The 17,499-nt window shown below is 41.1% G+C and overlaps 1 protein-coding gene across 1 annotated transcript in view; it reads right to left on the bottom strand.

Annotated features, from left to right (window-relative positions):
- The window catches only part of LOC310896886 (uncharacterized protein), a 31,848-nt gene extending 15,240 nt beyond the window's left edge, over positions 1–16,608 (bottom strand). Inside the window, exon 1 of the mRNA XM_083829803.1 lies at positions 14,807–16,608. Within this exon, the coding sequence (XP_083685929.1) occupies positions 14,807–14,855 (49 nt within the window). The 5' untranslated portion in view covers positions 14,856–16,608. The remainder of the gene's footprint in view (positions 1–14,806) is intronic.
- Positions 16,609–17,499: the final 891 nt, after the last annotated feature.

Raw genomic sequence — 17,499 nt, 5'->3', positions numbered from 1 at the left:
TGTCTATGTCTGAATGAGATAACTCTGATGAGAAAAGGGTTTATTTTGTTACAGAAAAAAAAAAAAAAAGGAAAAAGGAAAAAAAAAAGAAAAAGAAAAAGAAGCAAACAAAAATCTTAAAGAGGAAACTGACTAAAGTGATTTAAAAATACATAACCAAGTCATGGCAGATGCCTGTGAAACCAAGAGTTTTGGGGTAAGATCTGCCAGTCCTGCTGAGCGCACCATGTAGCACAGCTCCCTTTCTCAGCCTGTGGGAGTATTCTCTGCACAGCTTCTTGAGCTAAAGCATCTTGAGCTAAAGGTGAGATGCGAATGTTTCATAGGAAACATCCTGGTTCATATAGATTTCTTAGCAGACATGCCATATTTCAGTAAGGAAAAGTATTTTTGTAGCAGAAGTGGCTGGGGAGCACCACAAAGAAAATGCACTTGATCTTAGAGAAGTACAATGGCACGGAAGCGTGTTAGTGTGCCAGGCACAGCAGGGGCAGGGGTTGCAGTTCCCCTCTTGCTGGCCAAGGGAACATCAACAGGCAATGCTCTTTGGAACACCAATGTACAGCCAGGCCTGTCTGGGGAAGCCAAAAGTCCAGTGCAATGTCCTGTACCCACGCAGAGCCTAGAAAGCCCATTATGAGCACTTGTACTCTCTCTGCAGGTCAGTTCTTTTCATCCCCAGTCTTCCTGGTGCACTGTGAGGAGAGCCACTGTCAGAAAATTAGAAAGCCTTACCACCTATTTGCCAAGCAGCTGTTTCACTAAAGTCCAGATTATCCTGAAAAGCTGAGAAAGCATGTGAATTTTGGTTGAATTCACAGTTTTCTTTATACATGTGCTGCAGAGATACTGTGTGAAATGAGCAATTCTAAGAACCATAGCCTGAGAAAACATACTCAGACATTTTTTTCTTACTTTCTTTCTCCATAGAAGCAAATAAAATCATTCAGACATCCCAGTTGCTTACTCCAAGCATTGCACAGCTTTGGGGATGATCATCCTCAGTGCATCAACATCCGGCCTCTGCACCTCGTTATCCAGGATTTCTCTTCCTCCCAGGCATGGTTAATTCCATATGCTTCGCAGACAAGTTCACAAGCACAGAGTCACTAGCTTTTGCCAATATAGCATCTGCACAAGAGATAAGGACTGTGCAGTGGTGTCAGCCCCTGAAGTAACAAGTTTTAAGAAATCCCTGTGACATACGTTGAACAAAGATGGACCTTAGTCTTAGCACCAGTATCCAGAAAGTGTGTTAAAAGGTAGGTAAAAAGAGGAGTCAGTAACTCCAATTTTAATTCCTGCCTGTCTCATCAGTTTGGTTGAATAGACTTGGATATCTGTAATGGAGCTAGAGACCTCAGATCACTGAGAGCTTTGTCTGAATGGGGATTGCTATCTGCCTCATGATTTTTCTGTCATCCAAATTGTCCCTATCTAAGGGTAATTCTTCCTTCCTGCTGGTACGGCGATTCTTAACTCCATGTTTGCAAAACTCTTTACAATTTTTGAATGAAACATGTTAAAGAAGTGCAAAACAGATTTGCCACCTTTTTTGTATGGAGACGTTATGAGGTTTCCTGTGATTGTCCACATTTTTGAAGATCAGTCAGCTTTTCCAAAGGATTATGCAAAGTGAAAGCCTACAATAGCAGGAGGTTGGGATCAGTGACCCAGAAGGTTCTTCCAACCCCGTGTTCCTGGAGGCTTTTCCAAGACATACTAAAGAAGTTAAAGACCACTTGTGTGGTCTGAACTTAATACCTTTGATACATACTTCCCATTGAGTTTTTTGTGACCGTCGTTTAACAGGGTAGAAGCAGGGGAGGCATAGGGCTTCTCTGCGAAGGTAAGAGAAAGCACTTGCCACAATAATGAGAGAGAGCACCTTACAAACTAGCTGACAGCTCAGGAAACTGAAGTGGACACACATGCCAAGAAACACCTCAACAGATGCAAACAACTTCATCTCTCTGCCCTCAAGACCCCACCTCTAGAAGCACCATGTGCGTTACCAATGCCTGCTCAGTCCTGGACCTCCCTTCTGAAACCCAGCAGCTACAGCAGTTATGACGGTGGTTTTGTGGTGTAGACACCTGTCCATATGAAACTAATCTGGGACCACCAAGCTCATTTTCTTGTGGCAATTTACCAGCTTACCATATGGTAATAATTTTTGACACCCACTGTCTCAGGCTGGATTAAAATTAGTGATACAGTAATGGAAGATGCCTTGGTTATGCTCTTAGCCAAAGACCATACTTCACCTAGCTGGAAAGTAGGCAGTGGTGTTGCTTCCCGGTGTTGGGCAGGTATAGTCTCACCCTACCTCCAAACATAGCCCAACTGAGAAAACCAACAGTTCCTGATTTTCAAATGTGCTTTGCCAGCCAAAATGTCAACCGCATGCCACCCCCGAGAAGGCCACAATTTGGTGGTTGCACATCAGACCAATTGGCCCATATTTATAAAGTGCTTTGATATCCCAGATGAAAGGACAGTATATAAATGCCCCATTCATTTAGGTTACATACAGTAGCAGCAAACAGAAAAATCATTACCCACAGGGTTAGAAAGGCATATTCCTGTTTATTAATTGAAGACCACATAAAGAATGCTTGGTTAAAGTGTTCCTTTTGGAGTGGACATTTCAGTGCCTGTCCAGCGAATGAAAATAATCCTGAAAATTTGCATGGGCAAATGGCATAAACATCAAGTTTGCACAACTCCTCAGAACAAAATTCTCTAAAAATGCAGATTTGTTTTTTATATGGGACTACTCTTGTTCCCTACAAGCCAATGAGAAGTTAGGCAATCAGTCTTTTGCCAGCTCAGGATTACAGTGCAATTATTATCCTAGCAAATAATAATCTAAAAAAAAAAAAAAAAAAAGGAAGAAGAATTTCTATGCTGTGAGCATCAGATACTCAGCTACTTAGTACGCTTCACACTAAACCATCTAAACCATCTATGGGTTCACCGTGCATCTAGGTTTTCTTGTATGCATATAACTGAGTGTTTGGGACTTTGAGACCTGTATTCCTCACTTCTTTCTCTATGTATCTTTGAGATACATGACCATCTCAGTTCATTTGGAAAACTATGTTAAATAAAACCCTTTCTGCCTGTCAACTTGGTATTGAAGTGCTGAGTAGATACCCATTCACAGTCCCTGGGAGCAAGCAGTGTCTTTCATATATCATAACCATAAAAAGAAATAAATTACAAAGCAGAAAGAAGATAAGGCACAGGTTTAGGCTGCCTTTTGAAGATTTATTAAAACAAACTGATATTTCTTATAATGTGCATGTAACCAGAATACATAATTGACAATGATAATCATTAACAGGTACTAATGTTATTTCAGAACAGGGGATGGAATGAGGCAGACTAAACCTCCATGCACGCAGTAGAGGAAATCCAAGCTGCGATAATTAAATGCAAATAAAGCCTGGGGGCAAAAATTCCTGGTCTCCCTAAGATAAGAGAAATGTATTTCTACCATCTATACTTCATTTATTTCTCTTGAAGACTCTAATTTGTTTTTAAGCTAATAGATCAAACATTCTTGTCACAGTTCATACAACTGTCTCAAATATGTGAGAAGTACCCGCCAGGCGAGGACCACCAGCAATTTTTATGATTTCTTTACACTACAAATATTTGGCAGAACTGAAATCACCCAATAAAATAAACCTGTGGATTCATCTGCAGTTTTAGACTCTCTCCAAGTATTCTTTGGACTCCTTCCCAAAACAACTGATGCTCATGATATTCCAATATCAAATGAAAATATGTCCTAATTTTCATGTCTCACTACCACCATCTGTTATTAAAGAGAAAGTCTTCTTTTTCAGAGCAGGCCAGGTAGCTTGGTGACACCCATACCCATGAGTGAAGCTCTGGTCCGTCAGTGCTTCTGCTTCTTGGTGCCATTGGGCTGGTTGGATTCAGCCATAATGCAAAGGCAGAACCATGGAGCAGTGGTGGTGGAAAATCATTTCTTCCAGTACCATCATCATCTGCCAAAGAGCCGGCAGCACTGGCACATTTGTGTCTCCATCTCTACAGGAGAGAAGCTTGGAATTTAATTATGGGCAAGAAGGGCTTTAGGGAAAGGTTTGGGATCCTCTTTGGAAATGCCTTTGGCAAAAGGTAAAAAAATGCCATGTTTGTAAAGTCTTCTTGACACTGCAGAAGTCTTCAAATGAAAGCACCTCAGCACTACAGAAATCTTGCAGTCACCTCTAAGAGACTAAAAAATGTCATGTTTGTAAAGTCTTTTCAGCACTAGTGACACTGCAGAAGTCTTCAAATGAAAGCACCTCAGCAGTACAGAAATCTTGCAGTCACCTCTAAGAGACCAATCAGCTAATACTTCAGAAAGTCAATATCTGAGCTTTATAGATGTTCAGCTCTTCTTACTATTACATCTATGCATTAAGTATGAGTAAAGCTATGCATTAAGTATGAGTAAAGTCTTTCTCCTCCAAACCAACAAGGAATGAATTTACAAACCTCCCCAGCCTCCTGCCTCTGCCTTTGACTTGGACAACCAAACTATATCACCATTTATCTACCCCAACAAGGCATCCGGAGAGCCGTTCCTGAATGTCTGAGGTTGCTCTTCCCAGGTCCTTCAAATATTTTTCTGTCCAGAGATCTCAAGCTGTACTGTTTTACCAAGTAGGCCTTGCAAATCCCATAAAATACTATACAATCTCGTGCACATTATCAATTTAACATGTTTTCCAGCAGAAAGGAGGATGACTTGTTTTTATCAGTCTCCTGCCTTGTAGGTATTACTTTTTAAGGTTATCACCCACCCTGGTTTTGGTAAAGCATCCTAATTTTATCCGACTTGTCTCACACCTTGTTAGACTTGCTGGCAGACCGGTTAATATTGACTAGCTGGCTGAAGAAAAACATCTTTATGCAAGTAATACTCAATTAAAACTTCATTGTTTCCCATGGATCAAAATGGCATTTTGATTTAGTAGCATAGCTCCATGGCATTCATATCAAGTCAGGAGAATAGGCAAGTACAGCTACTCAGAAACTTCCCATCTTGGTGTTTTTTGTGGTGGTTGTTTCCTTGTTCTGTTGTCACTTGTTTTTAAATACCAAATTGTTTTGTACAAAAACAGTGCTGCTCTTAGGAAAGCTTAATTTTCCTGAAATGTTTCAATTTTCCATTAGGAGAAACTGATGGAAAGAATTTAACTTTGAGTTCATATGATCCAAATATTGTTCAGGTCAAGTCTAAACAAATTAAAATTTCTGTAGATCAAGCCAGTTTGACATGAATCTACTTTAGCATTACGTGTACATGCTGAGAGCTCCATATCTGTTATGAAACAATGGAGATTCACTCCAACAAGGAAGCCCAACCAATAAGATACGAAAGCCATAAGAAAATAACCTGCACAAGGTGAATAAGCAATTTCTGAAAATATAGCTTAGGGTTGAAACAGCCCAAGCAAACCAAACAAAAAAAGTCATCTTTTTTTTTCTTTTCCTTACACTAACAATAAACATTTTTTCTGCAAGCATCATGTTTTATAAAAAGTTTCTAACAGTTTCTAGTCTAGGAAAATATAAGGATGGAAATGAATGTTTAAAGGCAGGACACTCATATAAATCTTTGTTCTAGTGGCATCTTCTCAGATACACAGAACTATTCTGTTAATTGTCAGGAAATACTGGATCATTTCCTATGTTTCCTATATTTTCCTATGTTTCTACCCTGTATATACTAGAAGACATTATATGCTGTCATTCCCATTCCACAGGTGGGAAACTGAGACCCCATGAGCACTGCTATGTGGACAATATGGAAAAGACTGAGGACATTAGAGGGTCTTTGTTAAGTGGCAGATTCAAGAAGAAGAAAAGAAAAACAAAGACGTGGATCTTCACAAAATGTGAAGTCAGTCTGCAGGGCTCACACTGCAAGATGTTGTAAAAGACAAATGTTTCCATGAGGTCAAAAAGTGACCAGATATTGGCAGCTTGTGTAGACATGGGGTGAAGAAGAAAGGGGACGTTTTTTGAAGCCACATTGTTTTTTGTGATTGTCTCTGGCTGAACAAAGGTCCCTTAGGAGAGGGGAAGGCTGTCTGTGAGCTGCTGCCCGTCTAGATCTGTCCAGTCTCACTGTGTCTGCCCTGTTTTTGGCCCAGGTCGCTGGCAGCCCATCGAATCTTTCTTGTTCTCCTTCCGTGACACATCCCAGCTGCAATGCTAGGTCTTTTATTACAAGCCTGCAGATGGCTATAAGGGTTGGAAGCTGGGATATGTTGTGGCCTGGGACCTTTCTGCAGACACATCTGAACTTACCACCAGTGTGCATTTGCTTGCAATATGAACAACTGGAAGTGGTGACCAAAATGGTCTCTTCTAATTTTATAGCTCTACTCTCATGATCCCACAAATGTGGTGTCAATCACAGAGGTCTACACCACGCCAGTACTTACTGTGAAGGGGCCTTTTTCAGTTCTGAATAAATGCTGAAAAAAATATTTCTTAGGGGTTAGTGTTCTTCAGGAAAAAGTCTTTCTATCCATCATCTACTGTCTACACAAGCTGTCCATGTCCTCCATGTGACAAGAAGATAAAACAGGAGTTTGGCTCTCCTCTGTATGCAAAAGCCAGTAGGCTTTATGATAGAGGAAAATTTCAGACATGAAGGGACATGGCATGAAGACCCAAGGAAAGCTGAAGATGTACAGAAATGGTCAACATTTGCTGAGTTTCCAGCAGGTGCAGTTTATAGCACCCTACACATTCAGCCAAAACAACCTCTCAGATCTGCTCAAGTTCTGAAGAAAATTATTTCAGTGCCAGCATTGAGACAGACTGCTCTCCATGACTCAGAAATTGCAGATGGAGATGCTTCCACCAAATGCCCACCTGGACCAGCTCAGTGAAGACATATCTCCTACAGATTGAAGTAAGTAGACAAAACCTGGCAAGTGGGAGCTGCATAAGTCTCAAATCCTCTACAAGCACCCTGTAACCCACTCACCATCGGGTTAAGCTCCTATTGAACATGAGCAGAGCTCCTTACATGTTGTGCAACACAATGGAAAATTGAGACCATACCATAGATGAGGACATACGAGTTACGTGGTTTGCCTGAGGCCACACAGTGAGTCAGCGGCTAAATTATAAACTTGGGAGTCCCTGGCTCCAAGTCACTTATTCAATCTATGCTGCCTCTAAGGCATATTACATTGGGGGTATTGTATGGAAATGCCATTAACTTTGAAGAGCAGTGTACAGTAGAAGCAAGCAAAGTAAGTGGGCTTTATTGTGGGCTGTTTTTTTTCCTTAAAAAAAAAAATAAAAAAAAAATGAAAAAAGTGACATGAACAGTTTTGCAAGCCTACAGTGCAAATTAATTTTGCACAATTTGATTTGGAAACCTCCCTCCTGAACTAAAAAACCTAAACACTAAGTTTCAGGCAAAAATGGACCCCTCTTTTCACTCTTCTTTTTTTTTTTTCCCTTTCTTTTTCTCTTTCTTTTTCCCTTTCTTTTTCTCTTTCTTTTTCTCTTTCTCTTTTTCTTTCTCTTTTTCTTTTTCTTTTTCTTTTTCTTTTTCTTTTTCTTTTTCTTTTTCTTTTTCTTTTTCTTTTTCTTTTTCTTTTTCTTTTTCTTTTTCTTTTTCTTTTTCTTTTTCTTTTTCTTTTTCTTTTTCTTTTTCTTTTTCTTTTTCTTTTTCTTTTTCTTTTTCTTTTTCTTTTTCTTTTTCTTTTTCTTTTTCTTTTTCTTTTTCTTTTTCTTTTTCTTTTCTTTTTCTTTTTCTTTTTCTTTTTCTTTTTCTTTTTCTTTTTTCTTTTTCTTTTTCTTTTTCTTTTTCTTTTTCTTTTTCTTTTTCTTTTTCTTTTTCTTTTTCTTTTTCTTTTTCTTTTTCTTTTTCTTTTTCTTTTTCTTTTTCTTTTTCTTTTTCTTTTTCTTTTTCCTTTTTTTCTGGCAATTCTGTTAACCCCTGAAAACAGAGGTTTAATATCGAAATGCTGACAGCTCTTTAAGCAGAGCATCACATTTGCAACACTGTAATTATGTCTACTTCAAAATGTTCCAAAGAAAACAAGATTTTCTTGTTCAGAGAAATCTTGAATGGTTTTAGACCCAGAATTAAATCATTCAGACCAAAAAGGACTGTGTTAAGCATGTTGAACCAGGGCTGTACCAAGGAGATGTGGAAAAAGATAAATGCAAACTGATTTTACAATATTTATGTAATTAGATCCACATCTCTTCTTTTCTCTGTTGAATGAGTAAAGACCAGATTAACCTTATTATTATTATGTTTATTTGATTGACTTAGGAATTCCATCTGGATAAAAGAGAGTCTAGATGTCTCTCTTCATTCATGCCCAGTGTGAAGCCAATCAACATGCCTCTCTAAGTAACAAATTTGTTTTATGTCATCTATCAGCAAGATACTACAATATTGGATATAGTTTTAGTTCAATGCATGACTGCTCCTTAAAGACCACGCAGTTTGGATGTTTCCATCCTGCATTCTTATGTCCCCACAGAAAATTGTTTGTCAGATTTTCCATTCTGGTGAAGATGGTTGTAAGTAAATGTGTGGTGCAGAAACTGTGCATGGCACATTTCAATGAGAACACAGTATCTCAGCACTGCTTTTTTTTTTTTTTTGGTGAGGGATATTTGCTTATTTTGAAAGACTTTCTTGGATCCCATTTCTGTTCTACAGAACAAAGGCAGAGATGTGTCTAGGTACAGGATTCCTATAGTGGTGATCAGGGAGTGAGAGAGAAAGGGAAGATTTCTTCCACCACTCTTAATGTTTGATTTTGATTGTTTTGACTATTTCATGCAAATAATCCTTTCTAACAACATTCACTATAACCCCAATTAGCATGAGTAACATCAGATCAAAAACAAGGAGGATCTTGGTGTCAGCCTCAACATATTAGTAAGGGGGAAAATGTTTTGTGTTAATAGGAGAAGCCTTTGCAAATGGATTGTTACTTCCTTTGAAAAAAAATATTGTACCATCTAATTAAAAGCCACTGTCAAGAACCTTCTCCTGGTAGTCACCCTCACTTCCCAGAGAAGGATAATGTAGTGGGCTGAGACTAGGACAGGTTGGATTTATTTCCTAGCTTTACATAACCAAGACAGAGCCAAACAACCTCTCTTTATCATCTTTAGCCTGAAAAACAAAAATACTAATTTCTTCTTCATTTTTATTTACTCGGGTTGCCATCATTTCTGGGCAGAGTCTTCTTCTGACTATGTGCAGTGTGACAACCAGTTCAGACCTCTCAGTGCTACTCGTGGGTGTGCAGTTAATCCAAAGCGATGGCCACTGGAATCCAATCGCCAACAGTTGTATCGTCAAAGTGGCCATTTTGTAACTGTAAATGGACATCTCATGAATGTTTCTATTTTATCTGATTTTCCGTTTCTTGCTTTACAGGAACTGGCCATCAGACTGCAATCTGTATGAGGCTCTGTGTTATCTCATTCGTAGGCTCCCTTTACCGCACGGACTTGCATTTGACTTCCTCTCGTGCATTATCACAACAGTCTCCAACTCACGCTCTTTGCTCTTCTGTTGGAGAAATATTGTGTAACTCACTACAGTTGCACAGCAACCCTTCCCCCACGGGGAAGTGAGCCTCGAGCCAAACGAAAGCTTTGATATTAAGAGCACAGCAATGTATAAACCTATAATAAGGCACTTGGACTGCAGCTCTCCTTTCAGAAAACAACAAAACAAAACACTCCTAATTAAGCTATTGGCTCGGAGGAGGTACCAAGTCCAAAATGATTTTGACTCCATATGGAATTTATATGGAATGCAGTATGCAATAAACACCAGCACACCCAGATGTGGATGTTCCCCAGCTGTCTGTCTGCTGCTTTGATGGCAAGCTACAAAGGTCCTTCCCTACACAGTCATCTCCGCAGGAAGCACGAGGTGACTCTGCCGTGCTCGCGCATCAAACCGAGGAGTGGAAGGGAAACTTTTGAAAGTGAACATGTGAGCTTACAAACTCAAACCTTGCACTCAGATTTATTTTCCACAGCGGGCTCCTACTCTCTGATCCCTCCCAAGCTGAGCGACGGGTCACGTTGGCGAAGTTCTTGTGAAGCACGGCCACCAGCTCGGAGCTGTCGGTGCAGATGTTATTTTTCCCTGCAGCTGCTGGGGGCAGTAGACAATCAGTCCTGGCTTTCTCTAACCTGCATGACCTGGGTGTGGATCATATATGGGCTGCATACGTGCCCTGATGCCGAACAATTTTGCAAGCCAGCTGCTACATCTGGGAATGTGGGGGAAACATGAGTCCTGCTTTGAGAAATGAGTGTTTCGGTGGTCCCTGAGATTGGACTACAGCACTTCGGATCAGGGCCAAATTCTGTTCTCTCGACTTGCAGTATCATTTAGCCAATGCCAACTGATTTTGGCTAGAATTTTCCTGTTTTCAAGCTGTAACTGTACCAATTTTAGAGTTAGCTGCTGAACTTTTCTAATGAGTTCCAGGAAGTGAGTTGTACATCCCAGGGTCAAGAAAACACATCCGTTTTGGACACGGGCAAGAGCCAGAGTGCAGGCAGATATTAGCAAGACAAAGTTTTGGAGGTTATTTTTACACTAATGGTTACCAGAGATTTTTCTTTTCTCCCCTAAAACCCAACCTGCAGCCTTCTGGGCACACCAAGTGCTGGATGTCCAGTTACTAGCAGGGCAGGCACCAAAATGTGTGTCGGGCTGCACGATGTGGGAAGGCCACTGTGCTGGTGCACAGCAGGAGCAAGGAGCTGGGTTCAATCAATGCACCAGCCACTAATTATTATACATTTTAGCATATTGTAAGATTCCCTGGTCTGCACTGACAACTGTGAACAACTTTAAAAGTATTTAGAAGTCACCTCCACCCTCCAGCTCTCCTTCATTAGAAAACTACCTGACTTTTCCCAATTCTGCCACCTTCCATCTCTTCTTTGCTCTGAAATATCCAAGCAAGAGTCACCTTTCCATAAAAACAGCACAGCGTTAACAGTTTGGGGCTAGCTTAAGCAAAGCTTAGGTGAGATGAATTAATGAGAAGCCCAGCCTGATACCTCTGATAGTCCTCCCAGGCCCTGGTAGCTGTCCTACGTCTTTGGGTCTCCTTCTGCCTGCTCATGATGTTTCAGTTGCTTCTTCTAATATGCAGCAAGATGAATGCAATGAAAAGCAGAGATTTGCACTGTAGCTGCCTGCACCTGGGTTTAGGCTTAGAGCCAGTGGGGAGAAATAGCTACACCGAGGGTACAACCCACCTTTCCTAAAATAAATAGTTAATAAAAGAAGCCAGGTTTTGTGTAGTTTTCATGTTTTGTAGGAAACATCTACTCTGTGTGCCTCAGCTTCACTCTCTACACTTGTGATTAAAAGCTTGGGGCTCGGATTTTTTTTTCTTTCTTTTTTCTCTAGAATACTTATACTGAAAATAAATGCATGGTAGCATACTGGTCCCCTGCTTTGCCATACTGGGGACCAGCCAGAACAGCCCTGCCTCCCTCCTGGGCAGGGCTGGGACAGGGAGGTGGCTGGTGCACACCAGGGTCTTTCCCCATACAGGACTGCACCTTGGTCAGGTAATTGTAGATGTCTAGTACAACAGGTGCCAAAATGCTACTTTAATAAAATCATTGCTTTTAATAAGAATACGAATGAGGAGGAATGCCCAGTAGCTAAAAGGCTAAGCCTTGATCCTGAAAATACATGCTCGCATGAGTAATTACATGCACTTACCAGTCCTGCAATGCTCTGAGAACTTAGGGAAGGTACTGATTGCCTTTGGTTCCCATGGGCTGCAGCACAGACAGGGAGCCCCAGACTGCAGGGCTGGATTCACTCTGCATGAGGATGCTCATGTTCCTGGGTCTGACTGGGCTCAGAGCCCCAGCCACAGAAACCCAGCCATAGTTGATAATATCATTTTTTTTTTTTCTCGGTAGCAAAAATGGACATCTGTGGAGAAATCCCCAAAGCAGGCTTTTGTTAGTTAACAGGACATTGTTCAGGTTTTTCTTATCCTGCAGCTTCCTGGCTTCCAGACCGACGCTGTTGACCTGTGTGACACAGTGAGGATCAGCTGGGTCTCAGGAGGTTTACCAGGAGGTAGTGGTTCCCATATTGGAGCTACAAACCCAGCCCTGCCAATCACGTCAACCTCTCCATTCATGCCAGGAGAATAACACAACGTCCTGTTCACTTTCCTCCTAGATTTCAAATTCTCATTAAGACTATTTTTTCCTTTTTGAACGATCACCCAGGGATAACTGGATAGGGGATTATTTTAACAACTAAGCTCCAAAACTAAATCATTTACATTGCTTGCTTCTAGCTGGCCTTCTTGTCTACAACAGACTGAAATGGTAATCAAAACTCATAACATATGATATATCCAGGTGTTTCATACAGTGGCCATATATTTTTCCCTGGAATTGTGATGTTACTACAAACAGCATTGTTTAACAACTGTATCAGAGAACTTCTAGGAATAAAGAGATTTGACTGAAGGAAAATATTCTAACAAAGGTTTTCCTGTACAAGCAGTCGCCCTTTGACACAAACACAGCTCCTTATAACTTAATATTTTTAATAATAGGTTTGTGAGCAGGGCAATGAAAAGCTCCAGCCTGGAGAGCTAACATTGCAGGGAAGCTCACATGGGGTGGTTTTTCTGTTCCACCCCAGAGGTAGCTGCATTTCCACTCCATGACTAAGCAGATGATACATACTCAGGGCTAGACGGATTTATTTTACCGTACAATGTGGGAGCAATTCCCCAGCTCTACAGGGTGGTTAGCACCTCACAGCATGTGAAGGACATTTAGCCTGAGTTGGTGAACACATATCAATGTATTTGGGGATATGTTGCAGTGTGACCCTTCTGTTTCTCTCCTTTGGGTCAACATAGACTTGGCTTCTGACACTTTCCTCATTTTTTTTCTCAGTTCTCAGGATGGTGAGGAGATTCATGAGGGTATGTCATTGCTGTTGAAAGCCAAATGTATTCTTCCTTTTATTCTTGCATTTTGCTTAATAATCAGCATGTAAAACAAACAAACAAACAAAAAAATGCAACAACTCTGAGGCACCACCAGGTCTGAGAGGAGTTTGTGTAAGTGGCGGAGGTGAGCCCATGGATCCCACCCTCCCACTTTCCTCATAGCACAAACTGCAGGATGGTTGGGAGCCACTCAGGTGGGCTCCAGCACGAGACGATGACCTTTCCACAGCAAATAATGCTGTAGGCCATGCATACGGGCAGCTCTACTGCTAAATAGGGCCTGGAGCAGAAGTGTTCATAAGTTTTCATTAGGAAAAGTAGGAACTCCTGATTTTATTACTGTCAGCTCTGCACACTGACAGAGAATTCATTGGAGAGGCAGCTCATAGCAGACGTATTGTACACATTCTTATCCATTTTATGATCGATACCAAGAACAAGCTACCACTTTAAATAACTTCATTCCCATTGCCAGAGCACTGGCTGCCCAGCACGGAGCTTTTACCAAGCACAGCAGGCAGTGACCCTGCTGCTCACATGGCTCTCACAATCTCAGCGAGGGCTTATGCAACATCCCTTCCCTGTGGGTCCAACAGCTCACACCTGCGGATTCCTACAGGGTTGCTAAGTCCTCCTTTGGCAAATATCCATTTCCACATGTCATGTTGATTTCAAATTATGCCATGGAATTAACTCATGCAAATATTACAAGGGTCAGAAAATGGAACCTATAGACTAGCTGCACTGAGTGAGAGGTAATGGTCCTATTAAACATTCATTTTCTTGTCTGTATTGTTCTGTGTAAAAGCTCTATCCTTCATCTCGTTATCTATTCATACCATGTTATTGGAAATAACTTCAGTTTCTCCTTAACATCTTTCTGCTCTTGATGTTGAAATCACCAGTCCTCAAAACTGCCATCAGAGAAGCCAGTCTCTGGTTCACCCTCCTTGCACAGGAATGTGGGGCTGAGCAGAGAGGGACTCAATGGGCCAGCAGATGCCCTGCAGACCTGTGTTTCTATGAAGAGTAAAGACATTTTTTCTACTTGTGGGTTTCTACACACAGATAAAGCTTGGAGGTAAGGGCTCAAAGTATTGTATAATTCATACCCACAATGAGGGACAAGCCGTTGTGCCAAGGCAAGATACATTTGGATCTTACTCTACAAACCAAAATTGCATTTTTCCACCATTTCCCATTGTACAACCATTTCCTAGTCACCCATAACCATCATTACTAGGTCTTTTAGAACATTACTGTTTTTTCAGATCTCACTCTCCTATTAAATATCTGTGTTTTGGATTATTATTCCCAGATTTATTAGTTTGCCTTTTTCCAGACAGAATCTCATTCTGTTTCCTGCTCATATTTCTAACCTCTGGTTCCATTAGTGTTATTTCTCTGTCTTCACTTGGTTTACAGTTCTTTCCAGCACAGTGTCGTGTGCAGACCTAGTTAATGTACTCGGTTACACCTCCTTCCAGACCATTAATAAAAGTATTAAATAATGTTGCTGCTAGCACAAATCCATGCAGCACCCTGCTGTTCACCCTCCATCATCTTCAAGACCACAGCCATCCGTCATGTGCACCATTTATCACCAGCAAACAGATTTTGCAAACTAAAGCTGTTCTATTTGAATTACACTGCTGACTCTGGGTAAGGACAAAAAGGAAGAAATGTCAAGTGGCAGTGGCAGGAAGAGGTGGGACAAGGGCTGGATGATGATATCACTCAAACCTACTCCTTACCGATGAAGCCAGATGGACTGGTAGAGAGAAACGCAATCCTTCTCTGCATCCTTCTGTGCCCTGTAGCAGAGTTTTCCCTGATGCGCTCTGGTCTGGAACTAGGGACCACATACTTGAGGAAGGAACCATAAATTATCCCAACGGTTGCTCCACCAGCCAACACACAACAGGGATAACAGTCACCAGCTGAAGAGAGATACCATTTATTTCCACATAATTATTTCTGGTAAGAAACGATCACATTTTCAGACATGAACTAAAATTAAAGAAGTTCAAAGCAGAAGTGCTGCCACTCTGCTTGCTGCAGTGAGGGATGCTGGTGAAGCTGAAAATCAAAAAATCCCAGGCTGCAGCAGGTAATTACCTGGGTTCTTCTACCATTTCTGAGCTTATCCACTGAGAGGGAGGCTGGCAGAAAGGAAGGAGAGGTTCTTTTCAACCAGGATTCCTCTTTAGGAAAAGAACATATTCCCTGCATATTTGTCTGGGCCTGTGGCTTGTAGAGCTTGGTGTTGGGAATCTAAGCATTGCCACACCAAATTGAAGACCTGTATTCCAACAGGTCCTGTTCTCAGGTGGTGCTCAGCATCTCCCAACACACCATTGGGAGAGGTGGAGCTGTCCCTTAGCAAGAAAAGCTGGAATAGCCTCAGGGTGCTTCCTCTGCCCATGTTCTAGGAATTACCACCAAGCCTTCAATAATGTAAATCTGTTTTAATCCCCAAAGCGTGGCCCATAATAGCTTTTCAGACTGTTCGGTAGAGTTGTGAGAACTGTGGATTCCCTGGCTCACAGTAGAAGTGTCTCAGACTCATCTGTAGAATAATGAGCTCCCAGAAGTCTGAATTCAGTGGGAACAACAGGGATTAAGCCAATGAGAAAATCACATCCAGAGGCAACACATGTGGAATAGGATGGCTGCTCTGTCCTGACTAGTTAGTCAATAGTCTGGGCTCCTGCAGAGATGTTTCTATTAGAAGAAGAAACTTTTCTGTTTCTTGAGTGTAATCCTGATTAACTAAGAAATATGCCCATGAAATCCCATTTCTTTAGATGCAGTAGAAAAAGATGAGAGCAAGCAGTTGCTTTGCTCTGAAATATCCAAACTTGCTCCTGTGCCTGGAGCTTTCAGTACCCAAAATCCCATTTGCACTCCAGAAATCCTTTAACAATGCAAATGAAATAAAGAAACTTGGAATTAGGTAGACTTAGAATTACAGAGCTAGAGTTTATCAGGGTAGCTGGCAGAAAAAAAAAAAAATCCTTTTAAAAGAATATAAAAGTATTTATTGACTGTACACACATTTTTAGCCCTAAATTGAATACACTGATAAATTTTAAAGGAATTGGTTAATGAGCTTACCAAAGCACTGGTAGTTCAGTTTTGAACAGCTATGGGAAATGGAAGATAGAGGATATAAGGAGGAAATAAAGGGAAAAAATATAGAAATCTTTGTTTGTTTCTAATTAAAAATAGCAGTTTGAGCAACCCAGTCAACTTACATTTCATTTCATTGCTCAGATATTATAATTATGGCTATAATAAACAAGCCTGAACAGAAAGCAAAAGAGCAAGACAGCAGAGCATAAGGCTGAAAAGGGGATAATAAAAACACGAGCTATAGAGAACATGACCTCAGTCAAACAAAAGCAGAGACTTTCTTAGCTAAAATCTGAGAACTGCTGCGCACAGAGCTGCATAGACTAGAGGGAACATAATGAATTTTAGCACAGTATTTGCAAAATAAACAGATCACTTATCACAGAGGTCTCCTGCAGCGGATCAGATCCCTGCATCCCGCACGCACCAACCATGCTCCAACCAACCATCGCTTCTGCCGCAGCATTCAGGTGCTTCTTGTCAGAGGATCTGCCTGCCCCTTTGCAGATTGTGTGCTGTGATCGTATCAGATCCCATAAACCGGCTGCTCTTGGGTGTGCCAAGCTACTTACATCTCATTGGAAATTTTTATCCCACGCAGGTAGGAGGTCGTATTCGTCCTCCTGGGTCTGAGCTGAGCTCTTGTGTGCCCCAGCATGGTGCAGCTGGTGGCTCAGCACTGCTGGGCTGGGTACGATTGATTAATAATCAAATGATGTTTTTTATCTTTAAATATTTCCTTTGTTCACAGTGCTGAGCAATAATAATAATTTAAAAAAAAAACAGTTGTTTTTCTATAATAATTTTAAACATTGAAACTGCTTGCACAAAAAAGGCGTTAAGTCTGATGCACTTCCAGTTGTGTGCTTACATTTATTTATTTTATGTTACTTTATGCACTTTATATCCCCATGCCATTTAATCTAATAGGGTAATAAATTTCACTTTCTGTCCTAAGCTATTGCAGAATTGTCTTCGAGTATTAAATAGCTGCTAACTGCCCAGGACTTGGGGAGTTGATCCTTCCTATTTAAGACATGCTTCACCCTGCCCATAGGTATTTTGGTGGGTACCAAGTGTCAGCAGTGAAGACAGCAGGGTGACTGCGGGTTTAAACACACCTGCCCTTTTTAGCCAAACCCGACAATGACACTACCTTTTCCTACTTGGAACTACGTGCAGTATATTTTGTCCTTTTATTTCTCACTTAAGCAAGCCAAGGGGGTAAAGCCATTACAGTGAAAGAAGTTGCCCCTGCGACACCACACAGCCACCTCCTACTCCCATCTGGATGCTGACGGAGGCTCCTCTA

This window comes from Anser anser (genome assembly GCF_964211835.1).
Source record: "Anser anser genome assembly, chromosome: 3".
NCBI classification, from domain to species: domain Eukaryota; kingdom Metazoa; phylum Chordata; class Aves; order Anseriformes; family Anatidae; genus Anser; species Anser anser.
Note: the sequence above shows the minus strand (reverse complement) of the source record. Positions and strands in the feature narration are given on the sequence as shown.